The 27,847-nt window shown below is 36.2% G+C and overlaps 1 protein-coding gene across 1 annotated transcript; it reads left to right on the forward strand.

The window, feature by feature from the left end:
* The first annotated feature begins 5,168 nt into the window (after positions 1-5,168).
* On the forward strand, positions 5,169-26,938 carry LOC149214404 (uncharacterized). Its single transcript, XM_089392298.1, has 4 exons — positions 5,169-6,219; positions 6,345-7,458; positions 7,648-8,043; positions 24,878-26,938. Exons 1-4 carry the CDS (start codon positions 5,492-5,494, stop codon positions 26,675-26,677), a joined length of 4,038 nt encoding a protein of 1,345 aa, XP_089248424.1. The 5' UTR covers positions 5,169-5,491; the 3' UTR covers positions 26,678-26,938.
* The last annotated feature ends 909 nt before the right edge of the window (positions 26,939-27,847 follow it).

Genomic DNA, 27,847 nt, shown 5'->3' on the forward strand with positions numbered 1-27,847 from the left:
ACCCCCATCGGGGAAGAAACCATGCTATATATCTAAACATAAAAATTTTCCTTTGGAAATTTAACATCTTCTCTTCCAACTTAGAGTTCCTCTATTGAAGCTCATTGGCCTTCATTTCAACTTGTTTAAACTAGCATAGATCCATCTTAAATATGGATCTAACATGAGTTGAGAGGGATCTAATTTCTTCACGTGCAATTTTTTTAATGAGCAAACATTATTTAAATGTTTGCTATTTCTTTTTTTATAGATTTTTAATTTTTTTTATTTTGGTCCACGTGAGAAAAATTTCAACTTTGATGATGGACAGACATGGTTACACATCATACTGGGCTATAGAATGAGCCTTCTTCTTCCTCTTCCTCACTTGTTAAGAAAACACTCTATTTCTCAGCCATCTACAACTATTTTCCCAACTCAAAAAACCATAAACAAAAATCCCCAAAACATCCAAAAAAGCTAAAATCAGAGTGATCAATCACTAGTATGATTTTATTAAAACGCTACATGAAAAAACATTAATTTGCAACGTGTTTAAATTCACGTGTAATTACACCGAAGGTGTCCCTTTATGGAATTGGCTGGGAAAAAACTATTCATCCCAACCAATCTTGGAGCTCTATTTCCATCTTCCTATCGAGTGAAAAATTGACACGTGGAAAGGGTTTTGCGAACTTGCCAACAATTTTATGTTTAGTTGTCGTTTCACATTTATTTGGTGAACGACTTCCACAATTAGTCATCTACATTGTCCATGATTGGTGAGTGGTTTCCACAGTCAGTCATCTCCATTGTCTACCTCATGGACCACCAGTGGCTCGGGCAGTGCGTGCCATGAATTTCATTGTACGAGTTCCTGTAACTTGAATTATTTGGAAACCTTGCAATATTTTTCTGTGGTTGCAGGAATGTGCTCCTCAAGTTAGTAGAGATAATGCTCCATATTGTTTTTGGCTCTGATTGTGGCAATGAAGCCCTCCCTGGGGTTATGCCAGAGTGGAAGTTCTCCATCCAGAACCCTACGACCATCTTGAAGGAGATGGTTGCGTCTTGTGGCACCAACTTTGAGTTTTTAATCCAGTCAAACCCAATGTCATGCCTCATCGTTCCATAATTATAATTCTTCCATTAGTCGAAATTGCTAGATCCAAAGACCAAATGAGGAGTTATGATTAGTAACTGTAGAGTTGTGTGAAGTTGCATACTGGCTTAACTGAAGAGGCCCACACTTATGGTAGATCTTCCCACTCTCACATGGCCACATCCTTGAAGAATCACAGTAAATTGAGAGGGTGTATCTCATTGATGTAACACAATCCTGAGAATGAAAACAATCCTGCCAATGAAAATGATTAGTTCATATTAACGTCAATCATGGATGAGTAAATGAGAGAGATATATCAAATAGATAGATTCAGGGGGTATTATGCCTAACAAAATAGATAAATTAATGAGCAGATTATACACCTACAGTTTCGTGCATTATATTAGCAAAGAAGTTGAAGGAGGCGGCGAGCGAGGTCTCCTTTTTTGTCATCGCTGGAACCAATGACGCCAAATACATAATATGCATCGACAACTGCGATAAAGGTTGTGTAAGTGTAGAATATTTTTCCCTCACAGGAGTTAGTAGTGGAGGAAAGGCTATTTCAGATTTGTCGAGCCTGAGAGGCCATTTTTCTTCCTTTGGCTCATTCGATCCTCTACCAAGATCCTAACCCTACAATCAATTTCATTTCCTACACTTTCGATTTCATTTTTCCAGTTTATCTTGCATTCACATATTTGCTAGAGAAATGTTCATCTCCCCCTCAGCTTATAGACCGCACTGAGGCACTCCTCGACAACAACCAAATCGCTGGTATGTAACATCCTGGTTATTAAATTCCATATCGAGCGAGCATGTATACATTCTCAGATCTTTGATTCCACGGGAGTCTAACCTCAAAAAGGACTGAGAATTTTTAAATATGGGGGTGTTGAAACCATATAGAGTTGTGGTGGTTTCTTCAGAGATGAAGTTGCAGAGTTCTGGTGCCGCAGTGAAGTTGGCCTGACAATACCCATTTTCTCGGCTTCGAGATTGCTCGGGAATGTTATGCTACTCACCAACATCTTGTAGGTGTGCGAGATGACATAGATGTCCTTGACACTTGCGTCGTAGAAGGTGGGAGTCCAGTAAGGTAGAGGGTCGGGAAATCTGGCATACAGAGCGAATCCTACAACTTCCATTACAAGACTGTAAGGGGCCTCATATTCGTCCATGTCTGAAATGCGGCTCACCATTTTCTTCACCCTCCTAATGTTTCCCACTAAGAGACTGTCAGTCGGGTGATGGAAACTCTCCCATATTGTTTTATTATTTTAGTCACAGAGCACCAGGTTGCCGTTGTTCTGGAGTTTGATTCCCACAATGCCCTTGTTGGAAGTGTCTATGGATCAAACCACGTGGTCGTCTGCGTCGAGAGGGGGAGGTTCTTGTCAGTGGCGTAATTGACATTCTCTCAGATGAGATCGTTCCTGTTAGTAATCCAAACAAACCTCATGGTTTCTGATTTTCCATAGTAGCTCATCTGAATGGCGAGGTTGTAGGCATTAGGCGTGGCGTTATAGAAACAATCTAATCTTCGAGCATCGTATTTGATAGTCAAATCTCCCAACTCCCCTGAGTTCACAAAAGAGAAGGCTCCATTCACACTGTAAACTTTAAAGACGTTGAATTTTAGGCTTTAATATTTAAAGACTTTAAGTTTTAGTCTTTAATGATAAAAATTTCAACATTGGTGGTAAATAAAAAGAAAAGGTAGTAAAATTTATAAGAGCGAAAAATATAAGTGGTAAATAAAAAAAATGGACAAATGAAATGTCTAACAAGGACAAATACAATGTCAAACAATTTTTATTATATGTAAATTGTTTGGTAGATTCTCTTTTCATTTTTTTCTCAACAAACCTGTTTTTCTATCTTGCAACTTTCAATCTTAATATTAATTATATATATATATATATATATATATATATATATATATATATATATATATATATATATATATATATATATATATCCGTTTCAAAATAATTTTTATTAGTATTATATTTTATTAATTTTTACTTTTTAAATTAAAATTAAGTTTGTTATTTATTTATTTTTAATGTTTTTGAAAAATAATAATAATAATGATATTTAATTTTAAGATTATCTATAAATTAGATATTAAATTGATATATCATATTTTTTCATTTAAAGTTTAAAGTTCTATATATTTTAATCCTCTTTGTATTTGAACCTATAACATTTTACCAAAGAAACACATACTCTTAAATGTTGTTTAAATATACTAAATTTCTCTCAATTATATTTATACTTTGTTAATGTGAATTTGAGATTTATAATTTCTCTATTCCACATACAAAAAATATATATATAAAATAAACAATTCAATAATATGAAAATTTTCCAAACTATAAATGCATATCATATACTTAGTAGGTATTCCTTCATATCAAGAGTGATGAGTGTTTACTTATTATTTCAAATTAAAAATGGGGAAAATGTTTACTCACTCATTATTAAATAAAAGTAAAGCATTAGCAAAAAAAATATTAACAATATTAACATTCAAGCGATGAGAAAATTATCACATCAATTAAATAACTCACTTTCATTTAAATTAAATATTTCCATTTAAAAGAATATATTATAATTATTTTATTTTTAAAATATAATTATTTTTTAAGTTATTTATAAAAATTTCTTATTAATCAAATTCACTTTTAATTAGCATTATTTAAAAAAATAGATTTAAATCTTTATATTAATAAAAACTTAATAACTTTATGTTTTACAATTATATCACATATTTAAATTACTAAGAAATAAAAAGTAAATATGCATCACTGTAATATGATATTGAAAATAAAACATAAAATATAAATAAGTGGGAATTTCAATGTCCATCATGACGTTCAGCGTTGTTCATATTTTACATCGTCCTCGTCTTTTGAAAGTAAAATTTATTTTTGAATTTTTCTATTTTATATATTATATATATATTTTGAGAGTAAAATTTATTTTTGAAATTTTCTATTTTATAAATATATTTAAATTTTATAAAGGGAATTTATTTTTGAAATTTTCTATTTTATAAATATATTTAAATTTTATAAAGGTGGTTAAAGGAATTTAGTTTAAATGGTATAGTTTGGTTTTTTTTTTGAAGATATGTTAGTTTTTTGTGGTATTTATTGAATATTGGTTTTATTTAGTGGAATAGTGGTTTTTCAGCATTTATAAAATATTGGGTTTATTAGTAAATATATTGGTTCTATTAGCCAATTTACTGCATAAACCGTGGAGATCTCGCTAACATAAAAAAAAAGTCTAATACCAAAAATACTGGTGAAATAAATTTTACACAATCAAAAATCTTTAATGCATCCAAAATCTTAAAACTTAATAACTATAACCAAAGTTACCCAAAATTTACATTATTTTTAATTTAAATTTATAAACTATCTCATTTCAATTTATAATTTAAAATATACTCAATCAGTATAATAATTCTCGCATGTCAAAAAAATAATTAATATAATATCGTGTTTAATATTTACCATTACTCTGAAAATTAAAATTAAACTGTATCACGGTATTAAAAAAATTTAAAATTAAAATTAAACTGATAGTCTTTAAAAGTCCGCAGCCGACGACCCTAACTAAAGCGTCCCACGTTACACGCACATGTAACCCACCCAAAGAATTCTTTCGCAAGTAGCCGACCAAGGTGGGACCCGAAGTGCATTAAGTTGCAGTCCCACGTGATACGCACATGTAACCTACTCACTCAAAGAATTCTTTAGCAAGTGGCCGACCAAGGTAGGGCCGGAAGTGCATTAAGTTGCAGGCCGCGTCCCGTAGCGCAATTCACTGGACCTTCATCGAAATTGATGAGCACCGACATTCCAACTTCGAGAGCGAGTTGTTTTTAGTATTATTTTTTGGTAAGTTTTTTTTTTATTTATTTTTTAAATGGGGCAAAAATTTATTGATGAGTAATCTTTGCAAAATCTAAATACTTTCACATTTTCCGAATGCTAAATCTATATAGAATAAAAAAAATCAATTTAAATACACACATAAAAATTTCACTTCAAAAATTTCCATCATCAAAGCACCAAAAAAATCCAAGTGCCAATCTGAGGAATGCGTCCCTATCTACAGAGACTGATCCTGCTTTCTTTCTACTAGCTATCTCCTCCATCCGATCCATCGTTGCTGGCGGACTTTATAAGAGAGGCGAACAGTTTATAACATGGGATGTTAACATTTGTTGTATGAGCGAGAGATAAATTAATTGGTGACCGTTTGTTGATCAGTGAGAAAGAGAACAGCATTTCACTTGTCAATCTGCCCCAGCGTTTTCCTTCATCTTTATCGTCACTCGTCAATCTGCCATCTTATTTCTCTGTGGATCACTGCACTGCATTCATAATAATGGCTCTCACAGTCGCTTCCGCCTCCACCTCCATCTGTAACATGATATTATCAATAATGGCTCTCACAGTGGCTTTCGCCTTCACCTCCATCTTTCATATCATATTAATTCTGTGTATCGTTGCACCCATAATAATAATGGCTTTCACACTCGCTTCCGCGTCCACTTCCAGCTCTGCATCTGCCCCTAGCAATTCCGCGTCCACTTCCAGCTCTGCATCTGCGCCTAGCAATTCCGCGTCCGCTTCCAGCTCTGCATCTGCCCCTAGCAATTACAGGTATGATGTTTTTTTAAATCATTACGGCGATGATGTTAAAAATAACTTCGCGAGTCATCTATACCGACGGCTTCTTTCCCACGGATTGCAAGTGTTTCTCGACCAGCCGGAACTGCAGCGCGGAGAAAAAATAGAGCCTCAAATAGAAGGAGCTATAGCAACCGCATCCGTGCAAGTCGCTATTTTCTCCCCTCGATACGCAGCGTCAAGATGGTGTCTTGACGAACTCGTCAGCATGTTGAGGTCCAACGCCACCGTCATTCCAGTGTTTTTCAACGTTAAACCTTCTGAATTACGATGGACAAATGCTAAAGCAAAGGGGTTGTATGCTAAAGCAATTGCTAATCATGAAAAGAAGAAAAGATACCCTCCGGCAAGAATTGCTGTTTGGAGGGAAGCACTGGCCGAAGCTTCACAAATAGTCGGTTACGAGCTGGAGAAATGTAAAGGGTTAGTACTATTCTCTCATTCTCTGTATTAGCATAACTGTACTGATAAACGAAGCATAACTGTACTGATAAACAAAGCAAAGCTTCAAATACTAACGCAGTTCTTACTCTCTTGCCAATAACCAGTGACGAAGGCGAGCTCGTCGACGAGGTAGCGCGACAGGTGCTGAAAAAGGCTAGACGGGCACCATTGCATGTAGCAACACATCCAATTGGATTGGATGAAGAGCTACAGCACTTTGAAAGGACGCTGTTATTGGAGAAGCAGCAAAACAGAGGGCGACCGATTATTTTGGGGATTACGGGTTCTGGTGGGGTGGGGAAGACCACCCTGGTAAAAGAGTTTTTTAACAGAAACAGATCAGATTACGAGCGGTGCTGTTTTTTGGCTGATGTAAGGGACTCTGCAGTGAGAAACAATTTGACTTCCCTGCAAGGTCAACTATGTAAGGACTTAAATGGAGCGACTTTGGAAATGCGCAACATTCCTGAAGGTATAGGCAAGTTAGAGCGATATTGCTCCTGTTCTCAGTCTCTCGTCATTTTAGATGATGTGGATAGTAATGAACAGTTGGATGCACTGTTATCACCCGTGAAGGACCGCCTTCCTTCTGGTAGTCTAATTTTAGTTACGTCTCGTGATAAGACTGTTCTTAGTAAATATGCAGGGATAGAAGAGTCCTCCATTTACCATATGAAAGGCCTGGGTCGTGACCATTCTCAACAGCTTTTTTGCTGGCATTCCTTTAACAGCCCTCATCCTGCTGAGGGTTACGAAAAATTAGTTGGAAAGTTTTTGGATGTTTGCAACGGATTGCCATTATCTCTCAAAGTGATTGGGTCGCTACTTCGCTTTGAAAGCCCTGAGGTTTGGGAAGACCAGCTGCGCAAACTAACCCAAGTGCTTCCCCTGGAAATACAAAATGCACTTAGGATTAGCTATGACAGTCTTGAGGACCAGGAAAAGGAAATATTCATAGATAGTGCCTGCTTTTTTATTGGAATAAAGGCAGAGACAGCCATAAGAGTATGGTTCGGATCTGGCTGGGAAGGATCTTTGGGACTTCGGACTCTACAAAACAAATGTCTTGTGGAGGTAGACAGTGAAGGCTGTATAAAACTGCACGATCACCTGAGAGATTTGGGCAGAAATTTGGCGGACAAAGGGCCTCTAGAGTGTGGGTTTCGCATGTGGCGCGCAACAGACAACTGTTTCCGTAATGTGCGGCCCCAATCAACTGTAGGTGTTTCAATCTCTAGACATGATGTTGTGTTCTCAATTTTATTTTTTATTTTTTGCTTTGAAGTTTTGTGTTCTCACATTTTTAGAGAATCGTGTGAGGGCATAGAAGTGTTCAAATTTACGCTTAGAGAATCGTGTCATTGCATACCAGAGTTGTTTCTAACTCACTTTGCTTTACCAATTTAGGTGCGAGGAATAAGCATGGTTCCACAAAGTTACGAATCGTTACAAAGTCTTGAAGAGTTGAGCAATGGCATCGATGTTGATGTGCAATCGTTCCAAAGTCTTAGAGAGTTGAGCAATGACATCGATGTTGATGTGAACCGGTTGCAGCTGCTCAGAGCTCCGGTTGATTGTTTGTTAAGCTTATTCAATAGGATGAGGCAGCCAAACCTTGTCTGGCTTCGCTGTGAGATATATTCACGTGCCTCCCTACCGACGTGGATTTTATCACGGTCCTCGCTACCCTCCTGGATCCCATTAAAGGATCTAAGAGTCTTAGAAGTGGTAGAAGGGAGAAACTGGAAGCTTTTTCACAAAGGCCCGACACCGGTAATGGAAACTTTGTGGCCCGAAAATAAGGTACGTTTAGTTTCTTTTGGTGGTTTATTTCTGGGTTGTCTATTTTAATACAAGTGTAATATTTTAATAGAAGTGTAATATGCTGCGGCAAGTGTTTTATTTTATTTATCATTTGTATATAAAGTATGTTACATAAAAATCATAAATTTTAATTTAAGATATAAATTTTTTCTCAATTTAAAATATTATAATTTTTCTTAGGCTTAAATTGTTATATATTAATTGTATAAAATATATTACGAGATAATTATAAATTATAGTTTGAAGTATCTATTATATCTATGCTATATAGTAATCATAAACTTCAATTTAAGATAGTTTTGGGATTTATAACTCTTGTTATGGTTAAATTGTTATATATTAACTATATATTATATTTTACATGGTAAAAGGTAGATTTAGGAATTTATAACTTTTCTAATCAATATTGAGTAATGATTGAATTGAGACTTTTGTAATCCATATCAAATTTTTGAGACAAGGTTTTTGGGGATAATGACATCAAAATTCATTTGTCCATGCGTTTGGAACCACACTTGTTGAAGTCGACAAATGAATTTTGATGCGCTGAAAACCTTGTCTCAAAAATATTGAATAAATTAAAAATATGAAGTTTTTGATTCACTCATTAAGATTTAGATTAATTTAAATTGATATAAAGACCTCCTAAACCATGTAAAAGTGGAAACTTGTTCATTACCTTTGTATATATTATGAAAAGTTTAGGTTGAATAATGCTAGGTCTGAACTAGCTAAAATACTACAAAGGTGAAGCTTATTCATTACCTTTGTATATATTATGAAAAGTTTAGGTTGAATAAATCCAAGTCTGAACTAGCTAAAATACTATAAGATGAAGCTTATTCATTACCTTTGTATATATTATGAAAAGTTTAGGTTGAATAATGCCATATCTCAAGTAGTTAAAATACTATAAGGGTGAGTCAAGTATGCACTTTGCAAATATTTCATTGGTACAACTTCCAAGCTAGAGTTAGACTAATAGGGTCGAGACAAGTATGCACTTTGTAAAGATTTCATTGGCATAATTTCTAATTAAGTATGAAGATAATGTGAAATATATATATTTTTAGCTATTTAATTTATGTATGTAATTGATTACAATTTTATTTCATTTGAATTTGAATTGTTAAATATTTTTAAACCATTCGATAAGAGTGAAAATTTACTCCAATTTCATTAACACAAAACCTTATTATGAAATAATAAATAAATGTTAAGTAATTAAAATAGATTTACAAATAAATATATGTAATTTAAATATCCAAATTAACATTTATGTAATAATCTATTTGCTAACAAACATTCCTTCTTCTCAAGTAAGTAATTTTGGTAAAATCCACAAATATTAGGATTTTGATAATATAATTTTGTCATTTTGCAAACCCTAAATGGATTCCCTCATTTTCCTTATAAAAAAATTATTTAGAGTATTATATAATCAAAATCTATAACGATCCATAAAAAATTCCTACAAAATTTATAAATAAAGCCAAAAGAAAATTAGTATTCTTTTAAAAGTGTCCTCCACTTCCTCTTCACATCATTAAGTACTTCAAATCATTAAGTAGTAAGTAGTAATGGGACTAGGCTAAAAATAGATTTTTGAACCATGTCTCTTGAGGGTGAGGCTTATTTATGAGGTTATCCAGTCATTAAACGCGGGATAGTATATATCCACCTTTGGATTGGATAATGTACATGTTTCGATCTAACAGTGGATATATACTACCCACTTCCTCTTCAAATCATTAAGTAGTAATTGGACTAGGCTAAAAATAGATTCTTGAACCATGTCTGTTGAGAGTGAGACTTATTTATGAGACTATCCAGTCATTAATAAGCGAGTAGTATATATCCAGCCCTGGATAGCTTATTTATGAGGCTATCAAGTTATTAATATACAAGGTAGTATATAAATAACTTATTTATGAGACTATCAAGTTATTAATATACAACGCAGTATATAAATAACTTATATATAAAACTATCAAATCATATCAAGTTATCCACCCCAAATAATGTACATATTTTAATCCAACTATGAACATATATTACCCCATATTTATTATGTACATATTTTAATCCGTATGAACTTATATTACCCCATATTTATAAGTCAAAAAAATGAGAAATATTAATTACCTCTCTTAAAAACATTGAATGAAAAAATACAATTGAAAATTTATTCATTACTATTTATTTATAAGATAAAGGCTCGGACAAGAAAATATGACCAACCGCTTATTCATTAAGATTTACAAGGCATTATATATGGAAGTGATGTGGGTCAACATTAAATGACGTACTGTTGAATACACTCGGGAATATTGTATATTTTAAAAATATATATCACATCGAGTAGAGATAATTCATTTAATCAATTAATTAACTTATTGCGTTATATATATGTGTTACAATTGAAATGCCCCTGGGAGTTAATTTTATATTTTTTAATTTTTTTTATTCTGAGAAATGCATATAAAATTAGGCATTTCATTGTCATTGCTAATTTAAAAATTAGAATATATATATTTTTCATTGTTATTGGGTAATTTAAAAACTAGTAAATATATATATTAATCATTAAATATTTCAAAATTAAAGTTATACTGGATTTGACAAATTGATTGCAATATAACTTGTTTTTGGGTAGGTATAAAGAGTATGTGGTTCGAGCATGCGAGGTTGATAGACATCTATATGGTTTTTAGCTTGATAGTAGTAGGGTTTTGAATTTTAATCGAATTCTTTAATTATTATGGATATGTAGATAGTAAAGTAATTATTATGGGGATGTTAAAGATATAATTGGATAATTATTTAATGTAATCAAGTAATATTCAGTGATAGATTGTTGGATAAAGGGTTAAAGAGTTGAGATTTATTTCAATTGTAATTATATAGTAATTGAAGAGAGAGATTGATTGATTTTAATGACATCCGTGAGTTTGAAAATCCCAAGGGACCAAGAGAATAACAACTCTAGCTCATTTTCATACTCCTTTCAATGTTGGATTTTCTGCGATGGATTTTGACTAAAAGGTTAGCAATTTGGTTGATGGTGTATGTTGTCTACCTTTAAATTGTTTTCATGCTAAATGCAGTTATCCTTGTAGGTTGTACATTCCATCACAAAATGTCATTTCGTCTCCACCACACCATTATTGTAAAACATGCCAATTATCTTTTCCCAAACTTCTTTGGGTATCATCCACCTACAAGCCTCACATCTCAAGTGATGTGATCCAACCTTAGCTTTGCAACTAACAACCTTGCATTTCCTTTAATAGATGCCCCTAAATATGCCTTCTTACCATGGTCAGAAGTTGGGTTAAACTTTTTGATGTGATGTGCTTTTTTATTCTCATTGTGTTGGGTCCATATGGCAGCCCTAGATATTTCAAACACTAAATTTATCCATAAAAAGAAATAGGTTGTTTCACCTTGTTTGTTTTATAATTTTCTCTATAAAAAGTCTAAGGGTGGCACAATGATGAAAGGGAGAGCACCTAGGTCCAAAACTGTAAGGCCTCCGGGCGTGAACGCGAACGGGCGCCGGGCGAGTTGGCGTGCACGATGGGCGTGCGGGCAGAAGACGGGCGCGCGGGCCCACGGGCGGGCGCGCGGGCCCACGGGAGGACGCGGCTACATGGAAGTGCGACGATATAATGCGACGAACGATGTGCGACATATGAAAAATGACTAAGGCATAGTTCAGTGATGGCGAACTTATACCCTATTGTGCGTGGAGAAAACATGTGGGCAGGCCGACATGTGAGAGGGCGCACGCAGGGGTGTGTCAGACATATTTTGGGGGTCGACTGGAGAGCCACCACCCATGCAAAGATGTGTATATATTACCAAGTGTTGAGGATCATTTGGACATCGAAGATCGATCAAGGCAACTCGCACTAGTTCAAGGAGCACAAGGAAAGTGCGCAGATTTGGAGGAGTGCGCATAGCTCATGCGCAAGTCTTGAGGGTGCAGTTTTGGATGTGACTTAGAGCCGGTTGTGGGTTGGGCAAGGTGTGCCCAGGGTTGTCTTTGTTGCAGTTTTGTGCCAGGATTGACAAGGGGGTCTTGGTAGCTCGGGTGAGCACCCTCCCTTCGTGCAAGGCGTGCACATGATTATTGTAAAAGGCTGATTTGCCTATATTGTAAAAGAAGCTAAGTATTGGCTTGGAGCTTGCCAAGCATTACTTGTGATGATTGTATTATTATGAAGAAAGATTGAATAATATATATTGTCGGGCAGACTTGTTCGGGAGTTGCCCCTCCCCTTTATACTGTGCAATTGTTATTGTCTTTTATAATTGCTGTGGATAATGAATGAGTATGGGTGTTCATTAGTATAAAGGATAAATGCAATTTTACTTGGTTGCGAAACACAAACTAAGTAAGGACAAGTGAATTAGGCATAGTCCATGAATGTTAGTATTGGTGAAAAGAAAGCGTTCGGTGGTGCCGCACCTCGCTATAAGCGGTTGGAAGACTACCGCAGGTGTAGGGGCGTGACATGTGGTATCAGAGCAAGGTTTGCTCGTGAAGGTTTGAAGCTTGTGAACAGGTTCAGGTGTTGAAGCATTGAAGCTGGTATACACTTGACAGGTGAGAACAAGACTTCGGTTTGAAGCCGTTGAGCAGGGTTGCTCGTGACAGTGGAAAGGGTGCTTGCAGGTGAAGGAAACCGTTTCACACAAGTGGAACAAGGGTTGGTTCTAATTGCAGGTGACTTGGTGAAGCTGTTGGATGGTCGAAACTAGATTGCAAAGGAGGAAGAAGCTGTTAGAGATGGCAGCTGAATCTCAAGCTGGGTCTAGTCATGTTGTGAAAGATACTACTATTGGGTTCATTGAAAAGGTGTTGGAAAAGATGGAGGATATGGAGACTTCTTGGGATAAGAAGATGGACTTGTTCGCTAAAGAACAAGAGGCCAATTTGAAGATGAAGGAAGAGCTCGATGAACTCCGAACACAACACGATGAACTCCGGACACAATATGAGTACACTGATCTTATGTGTACACAACTTGAAGTATGGGTCAAGGAGGCTGAAGAAGCAAGGGATCAGGGTCTTGCAGAGATCGTGAACTTGAAGAAATCTCTTGACGAAGCCAAGGATGAGATAGCGGTGTTGAAGAAGGCCGTGAGGCATAACTCAAGTGGAGGAGTGCCTCATGTGAAGGTCAAGGAACCAGAATCTTATGATGGCACAAGGAATGCAAAGACTCTTGGCAACTTTCTATGGGACATGGAGCAATACTTGGAATGGTTGGGTCTATCTGATGATGAGACGAAGGTCAAGGTAGCTGCTCAGTTCTTAACAAAGGATGCTAAGATGTGGTGGCGAAGGAGGTTGGATCAGATTGCCAATGGTAGTGCTGACGACATTACTTCGTGGGATGACATGAAGAAGGCTTTGCAGACTCATTTCGGTCCTCAGGATGAAACATGGGAAGCAAGGACAAAGATTAAGTACATAAAGCAGACTGAGAGCCTACAAGCATATCAGCGAGAGTTTGCAAGTGCAGCTCTGGAACTTCTTGACATGGCGGAGAGGGACAAGGTGTTCAACTTCATTATTGGGTTGAAGCCTTGGGCACGCAATGAAGTGAAGAGGCAGAAGATTAGGACACTTGAAGAAGCTTTTGCTGCTGTTGACAGGTTGGTGGAGCATTATGATGAGACTTCGGATGATAGGAAGAAGAAGTCTGATAAACCGAAGGATAAGAAGAAGGATGATGCTTTGAAATTGGATGATAGTTCGAAGACGAAGAAAGCCATGAAGTGTTGGATATGTGCTGAACCACACACGGTGAAGAATTGTCCTTCTAAACCAAAGGGGGCTGCTATTGCACAATCTGATGTAAGGAATGAAGGTGCTTCTGTGGGGATGATGCAGATACTTGGTGCTTTTGCTACTACGGAGGTGGTCTCTAGGAGAGATCCTGAGAGGAACAGATTGGAGTATGTTCGAATGAAGGTTGGAGGTGCTGATGTACTCACTATGGTGGATAGTGGGGCTTCTCACAACTTCATGGGTGAAGATACTGCGAGAAGGATTGGGCTGAAATTTGTACCGGCAAAGGCACAAATGAAGACAGTGAATTCTCCTCCTATTGAGATTCTTGGTATAGCTGAGAGGGTGGACACTACACTTGGTGAATGGACAGGGAAGGTTGACTTCACTATAGTGCGGATTGATGACTATGAAGCTGTATTGGGGATGGAATTCATGAAACAATTTGATGCTATGATTGTTCCACATTTGAAGAAGCTCTACATTTATGATGGAAGGGAAGATATACCCTTTGGTGTGCCAACCATTGGTGTGACAAGGCCTGATTGTAAATTGGGAGTGATGCAAATGGAGGATGAGAAGAGAATGGGAGACATGAGTAAGCGATTGTCTACTGTTGAGGCAAAGCTTACCGAGCAGTCATTGGTCATTAGATCACTTTCAGATAGCATCTTGGATTTGTCAAGAAGGCTAGAGTTGGTTGAGGATGATGATGATGATGAGGAGGTGTATGTGAGGCCGGATGTCCAGAAGGAAGACCGGGTTGCTTATCTACAAAGGATGGAGATTGAGGATCCTGACAGATGGATTGAGTTGATTAGTGAGGGAGAGCCTTCAGGCTCTACTCCCTCTACATCTTCTTAGATGGATGAAGAAGATGGGGCTCATTGTTAGCTGCTCATGGCAGTGAGTCCTTTAAACATGATGGAGCAGGTATGATTGATGGTGCAGGGATGGCTTGGCATCAAGCATCATGACATGTTGCAGATGGATGGAGTTTCCATGGACCTGAACATGGATTATGGAGATAGATTCTTGATGAGTCAAGGATGTGACAGATGTTTGAGGAACAACTGATGATGGCATGAGGATGTTCACTCTCATGATTTGAGCGTGACAGTTGGATTAGCTACCCAACTAGTTCAGACATGGGGTCGCGAAGTGTGCAGAGATGTGTTAGCATTTTGTTGGAGTATCATGACAGAGGTTCACATGGTGACACATGATGAGGTCGACACGAGATGTTGCAGTGGAGATTGTGGCAGAGGAGTCGATGATCATGGATCGAGATGATATCTGATGGAGGACATACCGTAGAGGTGTATACCTTGGTATGGTTATCTTGGTGGCAGTTGGTCACTAAGGTGAGACATGATGGAGATGGAGTTCTACATATGTTGCAGGGATGTTTGCCTTATGTGGAGGAGTTGACATCATGGATAGTGATGATCTTGGTGGATGGCTACCGGGATGGTATGTTGTCGAGGACGACAACGATTTTAGGTGGAGGAGAATGTAAGGCCTCCGGGCGTGAACGCGGACGGGCGCCGGGCGAGTCGGCGTGCACGATGGGCGCGCGGGCGGACGACGGGCGCGCGGGCGCACGGGCGGGCGCGGCTACACGGAAGTGCGACAATATAATGCGACAAACGATGTGCGACATATGAAAAATGACTAAGGCATAGTTCAACGATGGCGAACTTATACCCTATTGTGCGTGGAGAAAACATGTGGGCAGGCTGACATGTGAGAGGGCGCACGCAGGGGTGTGTCAGACATATTTTGGGGGTCGGCTGGAGAGCCACCACCCACGCAAAGATGTGTATATATTACCAAGTGTTGAGGATCATTTGGACATCGAAGTTCGATCAAGGCAACTCGCACTAGTTCAAGGAGCACAAGGAAAGTGCGCAGATTTGGAGGAGTGCGCATAGCTCATGCGCAAGTCTTGAGGGCACAGTTTTGGATGTGACTTAGAGTCGGTTGTGGGTTGGGAAAGGTGTGCCCAGGGTTGTCTTTGTTGCAGTTTTGTGTCGGGATTGACAAGGGGGTCTTGGTAGCTCGGGTGAGCACCCTCCCTTCGTGCAAGGCGTGCACATGATTATTGTAAAAGGCTGATTTGCCTATATTGTAAAAGAAGCTAAGTATTGGCTTGGAGCTTGCCAAGCATTACTTGTGATGATTGTATTATTATGAAGAAAGATTGAATAATATATATTGTCGGGAAGACTTGTTCGGGAGTTGCCCCTCTCCTTTATACTGTGCAATTGTTATTGTATTTTATAATTGCTGTGAATAATGAATAAGTATGGGTGTTAATTGGTATAAAGGATAAATGCAATTTTACTTGGTTGCGAAACACATACTAAGTAAAGACAAGTGAATTAGGCATAATCCATGAATGTTAGTATTGGTGAAAAGAAAGCGTTCGGTGGTGCCGCACCTTGCTATAAGCGGTTGGAAGACTATCGCAGGTGTAGGGGCGTGACAAAAACCCACTTTCCCTTTTAGCCTTTTTCTCTCATTTTGTGACGATCTGTTGATTCTTTGCTCTATAATGCTCCCAAAAAGCTTTCCCTTGAGGGGGTTGACCATAATAGTGTAGTAGTTATAAGGGTTATTGATATATCCATTCTTAAAGAGAAGAATGACCATATCGATAGTCCATTGTCTCAGGAATCTGTTTTGGATAACCTCATTGTAAATTCCTTTTATGTGAGTGGCAAGAATATGGACACCGCATTTTGGAAAGACAACTTGAAGCCCGTGTATGTCCTTCGCTTTGTTGCTTGCTAAATTCTTTATTCCTTGCTTGATATCATCCATTGTGAAGAGTTCCGTTCATGTGTTCACTATGGGAGGAGTGTCTTTTCTTATGTACTTTCTCAAAGAAAAGCCTCACATACTCTAACCATTGAACATTTGTAATATTATTTTTAGTTTGCTTTATCCTTTGTTGTAGTTCTCTCCAAAATCCTAGGAGGTTATGTTGTCCAAGAGAGATTAACTCATTTCTTCTTGCACTTACATTTTTTTGGTTATACTAAGTTTTTGTTTTTTAGTTTTCTTTATTGAATGTTTTCTCTTTTAGCGATCTCTTGGCTTCCTTGCATTCTTGATCATACCATGGATTTGACGGAAAAGTACTTGTAGCCCTCTTCTTGGTATGAGGCCTTTTTCATGCACTTAAGGCCTTGTGGATTGTTGGGATCAACATATTACTATGAACATGACCAGTCTTGGTTGTCATGTCCACCATGCTATACTCTATAACCGAGCAACACTAAATATCTCCCTATTTTCTTGATTCATGAGGACTTTACCTTTGGAAAGAGCCTTCTTTTGATTGCCAAGAATTTCATTATTATGTGGACTAGTAGGAGCAAAGTCTAGTTTAACAAATAGGGATGCATGATCATATTTCATTTCAATAGGGCAATCCCTAATGTTAGACAAGTAAAAGCGTATTACTTAATCTACCACACTTTGACTATTGTAAGGTTTGCATGCGATATCCCCTCAATTTGGGCCACCCTTTCATTCCATTGCAAATAACCATGCCAAACAAACTACATAGTCCCAGTAATTTTGCCGGAAAGAGTGCCACACCCCCATTTCCATCCTGTGAATCTCTTTCTCATGATTGACCTTAACCCTCTTCCAACCATAAGGTATTGTTTTCTTCTCTATTTTCATTGCTCAACTAGAGAGATTGGTTGTTAGTTGTTTTTGCATTAAATTCACCCATTAACATTATTCATCCAAAAAAACTGAACAAAGAGATATCTCCTCTCAACCAGGGAAAATGGTTTTTTTTTTGGAAAAATAACAAGCAAACATTGTAAAATTAACCTGTTTTGTTATTTATAGCCAAATGTGTTGTTTTTTTGGGTCTTCTTTTTCAATTTTTACAGTTCCAACCAAATGTATTGTTTGTTTGGGTCTTCTTTTTCCAGTGAAATATACGATTTGTTTGGATCTTTTTTTTTTCCACTTTTACAATTCCACACCATTTTTCATTTTTTAAAACTATGACTCTCTGTGTCTTTTGAGTATTTCCTTTCCTTTATTCCAAACTAAAATGTTTTTGTAATTCTCCAAATCTGAACCTTTACAGTGTTAGTTCTAGTCTTCGCAGCCTATCACCAGGGATCAAAATGAGCTCTTACTATGTTTGGTTTGGTTAGATGTTTTGCACATGATATTCAACACAAAACATGTCACAAATGTGTCCATCATAAGAAGCTTGGAAAAATATTTCCAACGGTATATCACACTCCCGTAACCGATTTCTGGATCAAAAGATATGCTCGAAATGAATGAGTGATTCTTGGTTATGCATGTTTTGAGGTCAGTCGCTGCACACAATGACAAGTTTAGTACAAAATCTGTTTCTGAAATAATGGTAAGGAATTTTTTAAAAGTGAAAGAGGTTTTTGTTAATCACATACCAAATAACAAAAACCTCCTTCAGTTTATGCACAGGTGCTACTATGTGGGAGATATACAGTGATATTTGGAGCCTACATTAAAACAAAACAAATTTTTCATATTTTTTACTGTTTTACTCATTTTAGTGCGGTGCCATTTGACAACAGATGGAAAGTAATTTTGCAAAACCCAAGGAGGTTTTTGTTAACCACAAGCCATATAACAAAAACCTCTTTCAGTTTATTCACAGGTTTTATGAATTGGGATATGTGACTAGATCTTTACAGCTCATTTTCACAGATTTAATTTTTTAATGATTTTCTGTTTTAGAGATGATTTTGTGGAACAGATTGCGAGCAACTGGAAACGAATTTCCCAAATTTGAGAGAGGTTTTTCTCCAAAATGATCTTATCTACAAAAACCTCTTTCAGTTTTGTAACGGGTGCTACGGTTTAGGAGATACGAGTTCATCTTCAACACCTATTTTCAGAAATTCGACCCAAGTTTAATGTAACTGATTCTATTTTGAAGAAAATAGTTGAGGTCAATTCCCTTAGTACAAGGATGAGCAAATGTATATATTTTATGAATTTCATAGTGTAGGGGTTGGATTTTGGCAGAGGGTTGGACTTGTGAGAAAGCTTGGAGCTTCATTGTATACATTTTTCAACAGTTTTGGCTAAGGAATAGACCAGGGTTTGCAGCACTCTATGGGATTCATGTGGCATCTTGCTTTGATATTGTGTTTCCTTCTGTAAATGTAAGTTCACTTGTGTTGTGTATGCCATTCTCTCTCTTATTTCATCTTAACTAAAACAAACAAGGATAAAGGTAGAATCCATTGAAGTTTGCAGTGCTCTACTTAGGGTTTGCTTAGTTATTTATGTTTTCAGCTGTTTGAAGAGGATCCCTGAGGTTTTCTTGCTCTCTTCAACTCCTCATCTATCTGAAGCTCTCCATTCATTCAATATGAAGTATCAAATCAATTTCCTACCTTGCCCCATTGAGATCTCTGCAAAAGTGAGCCTCATTCCCCAGACCCAAAATCTACCTTTCCATTTGAGCCAACAAATCATCATCAAAATTCAATCAAACTTTTCTGCATACATACCTAGCCTAAGATCAGTCTTCATTCAAGTCATCTCAAGCCTCATTGAATATTTTTGCTGATATTGACAGGAGAGAGCCCTCTCCTGACCTAGTAGGGTTAGCTACCAGGTTAAGCTTGGTTTGATGTTACCCTAGATCCTACCTTTCTCAGCTTGAGGTAGATTTAGGCCCTAACATAGTGGCGACCATACTGGGGAAGAAAAGTTTATTTGTTTGTTAGTGTTCTTTGTTTTATAAACTACAGACGGAGCCTGAAGTTAGCCAGGTAGCCTTCGAACTGCACTTGCTTTGCGAGTGCATAAGTAGATGAATGTTGCTTCAGTCAATCTCTGGTCTAGTTTATGAACTGAACATCTAACTTGCAAATTGCCCCAGTACATTAAACTGGGGAAGAGGTGACAGATCTTCTTCGGGAAAGATCATTCAAGTTGTAGATCTGATCGCTGATGGTGGACAACAGTCAGACACATATGAAGGCTGAAATCATCTACCTGGCGACTCCACTGTTTGAAGTCCCGAGTTTCAAAGTATTGATGGTGGCTCCACTGGTTAAATGAAGGACTCAGATGTTGCTTCTATTTGTTCAAGATATTCATGTATCGATTTTTCTAATCTTCCTGGTTTTCCTAGTCAATTACCAAAGGATGCATACATTTTGAGTAATGACCCTAAATTCAATGGGGAAGATCTGACTTTGACTCTAGAACATTTAGAAAACTTTAAAACATTTGTGGAAATTCTTAGAGTTAAAAAGGAAGATGTCTTCATCAGATTGTTCTTTGATTCATTTCAAGGCAAATGTAGAAAATGGATTGAAGGTTTTCCTATCAGATCTATTAAGTCCTTTGCAGATTTTTGGCATATCTTTCTTGAAACATGGATGGAGAAAGAGGAAGAATTCAAAATAGAGGTACCCTCTATTCAAGGTTTTAGAGAATGGGAAGATATGTACACGAATGATGAGATAGATGAGAACTTTGCTTCATCTCTTTCTTCTTATCTAAAATCCTGTCGATGCAGCCATGAAGTTAAGCTCAATTTTTTGCAAGAGTTTGCCATCAAAATTGAAGGAGATCTAACTGAATTGGAGACCCAAATACAGTTCCAGGATCTGGACTGTCGAGTCTCATTCTTTGAGGACCTTTTTCGGCAGAAGGAACAAATGGTAAGGCTGCCCGTGGATATTTGCATTGATAGTTTGTAGCTGGAAGCATGTATTGAGGAGTTGGGGCAACAAACAGAGTCTGGTTTTTTCGATCCTATTGCAACATACATGGAAATTTTTTTCAGTTTGAATGATAGATCAAATTGTCTTTTACACAACCAGACTCGGTATGTGCATGTATCGCTGTCAGCATTTACATTTGTGTCCTGGTTGAAACACTCTCAAGCAGCATCCTTGTCACGGTTACTTGATTGGTTGATATGGCATTACAACATTACTTGATCTATCAATTTTTTAACAAAGTGCGTTAGATCTGTACATAAATAAGTTGCCTAAGGTAGCATTTCAGTTTTCGGTATTTGTTTATGTACATGTTGCTGTATGTATATGTTTTTGGATTGGTATGAGTTGTTTTGGGTTTGCAGTTAGTTGACTGTATTGCCCAATGGATGAGGCACTTGGTCTACGGTGTTCTTGACACCTCCAAGGAGCTACCGTCCCCAATGGAGCCGATGTTAGTTCCAGCCTTCACATCCTGTCACCAGGGATCAAAATGAGCTCTTACTATGTCTGGTTTGGTTAGATGTTTTGCACATGATATTCAGCACAAAACATGTCACAAATGTGTCTATCATAAGAAGCTCGGAAAAATATTTCCAACGGTATATCACTCTCCCGTAACCGGTTTCTGGATCAAAAGATATGATCGAAATGAATGAGTGATTCTTGGTTATGCATGTTTTGAGGTCAGTTGTTGCACACAATGACAAGTTTAGTACAAAATCAGTTTCTGAAATAATGGTAAGGAATTTTTCAAAAGTGAAAGAGGTTTTTGTTCATCACATACCAAATAACAAAAACCTCCTTCAGTTTATGCACAGGTGCTACTATGTGGGAGATATACAGTGATATTTGGAGCCTACATTAAAACAAAGCAAATTTTTCATATTTTTTACTGTTTTAGTCATTTTAGTGCGATGCCATTTTACAACAGATGGAAAGTAATTTTGCAAAACCCAAGGAGGTTTTTGTTAACCACAAGCCATATAACAAAAACCTCTTTCAGTTTATTCACAAGTGTCATGAATTGGGATATGTGACTAGATCTTTACAGCTCATTTTCACAGATTTAAATTTTTAATGATTTTCTGTTTTAGAGATGATTTTGTGGAACAAATTACGAGCAACTGGAAACGAATTTCCCAAATTTGAGAGAGGTTTTTCTCCAACATTGACCTTATCTACAAAAACCTCTTTCAGTGTTGTAACAGGTGCTACGGTTTAGGAGATACGAGTTCATCTTCAACACCTATTTTCAGAAATTCGGCTCAAGTTTAATGTAACTGATTCTATTTTGAAGAAAATGGTTGAGCTCAATTCCCTTAGTACAAGGATGAACAAATGTATATATTTTATGAATTTCATAGTGTAGGGGTTGGATTTTGGCAGAGGGTTGGACTTTTGAGAAAGCTTGGAGCTTCATTATAGACATTTTTCGGCAGTTTTGGCTAAGGAATATACCAGGGTTTGTAGCACTCTATGGGATTTATGTGGCATCTTGCTTTGATATTGTGTTTCCTTCTGTAAATGTAAGTTCACTTGTGTTTTGTGTATGCCATTCTCTCTCTTATTTCATCTTAACTAAAACAAACAAGGTTAAAGATAGAATCCATTGAAGTTTGCAGTGCTCTACCTAAGGTTTGCTTAGTTATTTATGTTTTTAGCTGTTTGAAGAGGATCCCTGAGGTTTTCTTGCCGTCTTCAACTCCTCATATGTCTGAAGCTCTCCATTTCATTCAATCTGAAGTATCAAATCAATTGCCTACCTTGCCCCATTGAGATCTCTGCAAAAGTGTGCCTCATTCCCTAGACCCAAAATCTGCCTTTCCATTTGAGCCAACAAATCATCATCAAAATTCAATCAAACTTTTCTGCATACATACCTAGCCTAAGATCAGTCTTCATTCAAGTCATCTCAAGCCTCATTGAATATTTCTGTTGAGACTGACAGGAGAGAGCCCTCTCCCGACCTGGTAGGGCTAGCTACCAGGTTAAGCTTGGTTTGATGTTACCCTAGATCCTACCTTTCTCAGCCTGAGGTAGATCGAGGCCCTAACATACAGTAATCATGATCTTGTTTTTTTTTATAAGAATGATAATATCTTCCCCTTTGAGAAAACTGGTTAAAGAATTCATAGTTGATATTCTCAACTTGTTTTTTATATTTTTTAATTACAAAAGTTTTGAGATTCTCAACTTATTTATGTTTTTAAGAATTTTCATTTTAATCTAAAAAATATTTTCAACTCTGGTTTGCTTTTGTGATAAAGGCCATGTCTATAAATATTTAATTTAATTAAATAAAATATTGGTTTATTTTTGTTATTAAAATATTTTTTTATTTTTATTTTTCATTTTAATTCAATCTTGTTTTTTTCTAATTAAATAAATCACATTTTTATTTTTATTATTAAATTTATTTTAAATAACTTAATTGCTTATTTTTGTTATTACATTAATTATTATTTTTATTTTTCATTTTAATTCAATCTTGTGTTTTTCTAATTAAATAAATCACATTTTTTTTATTATTAAATTATTTTTTTTATTGTTTTTCTAATTAAATAAATCACATTTTTTTTTTATTATTAAATTATTTTTTTATTGCTTTATAATTTGTCTATGTTGCATGGGGATCTGTCTCCCTCAAAAATACTCATGTACCCTGCGTCCCCAGTTTTGGGACTTTTGACTTTTGGACCCTTAGAAACACCCCCAAACTGTTGGGGATTCCATTGGGGACTTGGTGACATGCTAACCCTCTCCAAGACTTTTTGGACAGATTTCAAAGATGTTCCGGACAGAGATGTTTTTGACAGATTTCAAGGGTTTTCTGGCCAGATTTCAGAGATGTTTTGGGAAGGTTTTATGGATAATCCAAGCACAAAGTTTCAATTTTGGCAATCATGGACATTGATGATTGAACAATATGATTATTTTTCTCATTCATCTTTTTTGGAATGCATTGAATCTAAATTTTTTGTACAAGTTGCAGCTCAAAACATGGGTTTAACATGGGGAATGCATTGAATCTAATTTTTTGTTACAAGTTGCAGCTCAAAACATGGATTTAAGATGGGGAATGCATTGAATCTAAATTTTTTGTACAAGTTGCAGCCCAAAACATGGGTTTTGTATGATGGGTTTCATTTTGGATTTCTAGTGATTTACATATTAGATTTTCAATGGTAAAATTTCAAAAAACACCTTTCATGTCAAGAAAACAGAAAATACAATGATCCTTGTGGTTATTTTTCTTGTTCTTTCTTAAGATCATCTCAGCTTTTACATATTGTATGTGGGTTTTGAAGTTCAGTGCTTCTTTCATCCCAAACTCAACCATTGTGAAAACAATCAGATCCCTGTGAATTGGATTGAGTACTAAATGTTTAAATAAATTCATATTCAATCCCCTTCTTAATCTGAAATATGAATTTAATATGATTAGAAAATCAAATTATTTTATTGTGGGGTTTTCAACACAGCATAAAAGTTTGCAAAACCTATTGAAAAAGGAATGCTTTTTGTGTTTAAAATAGTCATCATTAACAAGAAATATGAAGAAAAAGACCAATATAAAGGCAGTTCTCCTTGATAGATTGTTCATGGACCTTATTACGAATTGAAAGTAGTTACACTTAGCTTTCCTAAAGTTTATGTCTAGTGGCTAATAATGGAATGTCACTCAACCCATTTTCAAATTATTTGAGATTTTAATTTGCATAAACAACTATATATATATATATATATATATAACCATCCTTAACCCTGTCTTCTGAAAATTTGGAGTGAGCTCTTTCGGGGACTCCTATCCGTGGCCATGGCCCTGGAATTTATTATTATATTTATAATGAGTATATATTTAAATCATATATTAAATTTTTGATAATTAACAATATTTATTTAAAGTAAATTTATAATTTAATTAATTTTAATGATTTTAGAAATTTTGGTAATTTGAGATATATATAGGCTTTTCTTTTTTAATTATTTTTATCAATTTTTATTAGGTATATAAATTTTTAGTAGCAATTTAAATAACCATTTTAATTTCAAGGTTTAGTTTCAGTTGAGGGAGTTGAATATATATATTTAAATCATATAATGATTTTAAAAATCTTGGTAGTTTGAGATGTATATAAGAATTTTTTTTAATTTTTTTTATCAGTTTTTATTAGCTATATAAATTTTTAGTAGCAGTTTACTGTTTAAATAATCATTTTAATTTCAACGTTTATTGCAGGCACAACTTCCTCTTCAGTTGAGGGAGTTGAATATTAGTGTGCAACTTTGGCAGCTACCAAAGTCAATAGGGTCGTTGAAGTACCTGGAAAAAATTGAACTGCACGACTTCCAAGGAACATTGCCCGAGGGATTCTTTTATCTTCGCTCATTGAAATACTTAAAACTCAGGGCCCGAAACCGAAGCATGAACCAGTTGCCAGAGTCTTTTGGGAACTTGAAAAGCCTCCTGCATCTTGACCTGTCTGACAGCGAGTATTTGCAAATGCTGCCGTCTTCCCTTCGTAATTTAACTCAGCTCCAACATATGAACCTGTCTGGGTGCGAGGGTTTGCAAATGTTGCCGCCTTCTCTTGGAGATTTAAGGGAGCTCCAACATATGGACCTGTCGAGGTGCACGAGCTTGCAAATGTTGCCGCCTTCCCTTGGAGATTTAAGGGAGCTCCAACATATTGGCTTGAATAGCTGCGTAAAATTGCAAACGCTGCCGCCTTCTTTTGGAAATTTAACAAATCTCCAACATGTTATACTGTCGGGGTGTAGGAATTTGAAAACGCTGCCAGAGTCCTTCATGAACTTAAATCGACTCAAATATCTCGATTTGAGTGACTGCCACGTCTTGACTCTCTCTGGCGAAATATTTGGGAATATCGGCACGCTCATACGGTTGAATTTTAGTGGTTGTCACAAACTTGAAGAATTGCCCCACCAAGTCACACATCAGCAGTACCTCAAAGAACTAATTTTGGATGGTTCCAATTTAAAAGAATTGCCGAGTACCATTGGAAACCTGGGCAACTTGGAAATTCTGTCTTTCTCTGGCACTGTGTTGGAAACCTTGCCGCATTCATTCGGTAAGCTAAAGAACTTGAAGGAATTGACACTTTGCGTCGGGAAATTGGATAATATTCTCGACTTCGCTGGCCAGTTGAAACAGTTGACATCCTTTTCAATACGTCATTCTCCGATTAGTGAAGTGCCATTTGCCAGTGTGGACATGGTTCAAGCTGGAGGCCGCAGATTGTTGGACAATTGCATGCTTCGACTTAAATCCTTGGACCTGTCGTGGACAAGAATAACTGAAATCTCATTTGGTGGAGGTGTTTGCCCAGCCCTTGAACGGCTCCATCTCGGGTGGTGTGAGAAGCTAGTGAAGGTTGGAGCATTGCCTACATCACTAACATCACTGAGATTGTGGGGATGTCGTGCATTAAGGAATATTACGGGGCTTCGTGACCTTAAAGAGCTTCGAGTTCTGGACATGGGCTTCTGTAGAGAAGTAGAGGAGCTGTCAATTCTGGGTGTGTGGGAGTTGAACAATCTTGAATATTTGAATTTAGATGATTGCCCGATTAGTGTGGTGCCATTTGCCAGTGTGGAAGAGGTTCAAGGAGCCCGCAGATTGTCGGACTCTTCTATTCGCAACTGTATGCCTAGACTCAGACACTTAGAACTGTCGAGCACGGTAATCACTGAAATATCATTTGGTGAAGGTGTTTGCCCAGTCCTTCAGCGTCTCGAGCTCAGGCGTTGTAAGAATCTAGTGGAGGTTGGAGCATTGCCGACATCACTGAAGTCGCTGTGGTCGCCGAATTGTGGTGCATTAAAGAGAATAACGGGTCTTAGTGGCCTTGAACAGTTGGAAACTCTGGTGATTTCTGGTTGTGGATCAATAGAGGAGCTGCCGGGTCTGGAAACGTTGATATCACTGAAGAATCTGTATGCAGATAAATCTATGAAGACAATATTGGCGTTGGCTGAGGCGGCAAATCACAGGGTGAAATTCGGGTATTTTCTTTAACAAGCTACATTTTACAGACAGTTCCCAATCTGTATGTTCTTTAGCGGCTCGATTTCACATATTGTCAGAATCTAGTGGAGGCTGGAGCAATGCCGACATCACTAACATCACTGAACTTGCATTTTTGTCGTGCATTAAGGAATATTACCGCAAAGCTTCGTGGCCTTGCAAAGCTTCGAAATCTGCACATGGAGGGGTGTCAATTTAAACAATTTTCGTCAGGTTTTCTCAGTTGTGAAAAAAAGTTTAAGCTGATATAATTAACTAACTTAATTTAAAAAATTATAATAAATCATCGCATTACATGTTTAATCTTTGTAAAATTAAATTATAGGTTTGGATTCCAAATTTTTTTCAATTAGAAACTTTTCACTATTTTCTATATAACAATTTGGGATCTCACATGTAGAATTAAATTATAGGTTTTCATTTTAACTTTCTTTTCCAATTGGAAATTTTCACATGTTTAATCTTTGTAAAATTAAATTTTTAATTTTACAAGGATTAAACATGTGAAAGTTTCCAAGGATTAAACATGTGAAAGTTTCCAATTGCAATCTTTGTAAAATTAAACTATAGGTTTGGATTCTAATTTTCTTTTGCAATTAGAAGCTTTTCACTATTTTCTATATAATGATTAGGGATCTTACATGTAAAATTAAATTATAGGTTTTGATTTAAATTTTTTTGCAATTGGAAACTTTTCACATGTTTAATCTTTATAAAATTAAATTACAGATTTGGATTCCAATTTTCTTTTGCAATTAAAAACTTTTCACTATTTTCTATATAATGATTTGGGATCTCTCATATAGAATTAAATTATAGGTTTTGATTCAAACTTTCTTTTGCAATTGAAAATTTTTCACTATTTTCTATGTAATGATTTGGGGTCTTAAGATTTTTTATATTATATTTTAATTTAATTTTTTAAGATTTTAAATTTTTTGGTGATTTGTTTAGTTTTTTAAAATTAAATTATAGGTCTGGATTACAATTTTCTTTTGCAATGAGAAACTTTCCACTATTTTTTTCTAATGTTAGCAAAATTAAATTATAGATTTTGATTCAAATTTTCTTTTGCAATTAAAAAAATTTCACTATTTGCTATGTAATGATTTGGGGTTTTAAGAATTCTTATATAATACTTTAATTTAATTTGTTAAGTAT

The sequence above is a fragment of the Pinus tabuliformis genome, chromosome 1_1, assembly GCF_031772625.1.
Source record: "Pinus tabuliformis cultivar Carrire ecotype Pingquan chromosome 1_1, CPIR1, whole genome shotgun sequence".
Classification (NCBI taxonomy): Eukaryota; Viridiplantae; Streptophyta; class Pinopsida; order Pinales; family Pinaceae; genus Pinus; species Pinus tabuliformis.

Bases quoted from the DNA above. Each gene is read 5' to 3' on its own strand.
- LOC149214404 (XM_089392298.1), top strand. From the start codon at position 5,492: ATGGCTCTCACAGTCGCTTCCGCCTCCACCTCCATCTGTAACATGATA. The intron at 6,220-6,344 runs GTTAGTACTATT...GCCAATAACCAG, and splicing joins GAGCTGGAGAAATGTAAAGG to TGACGAAGGCGAGCTCGTCG. The intron at 8,044-24,877 runs GTACGTTTAGTT...CGTTTATTGCAG, and splicing joins CTTTGTGGCCCGAAAATAAG to GCACAACTTCCTCTTCAGTT.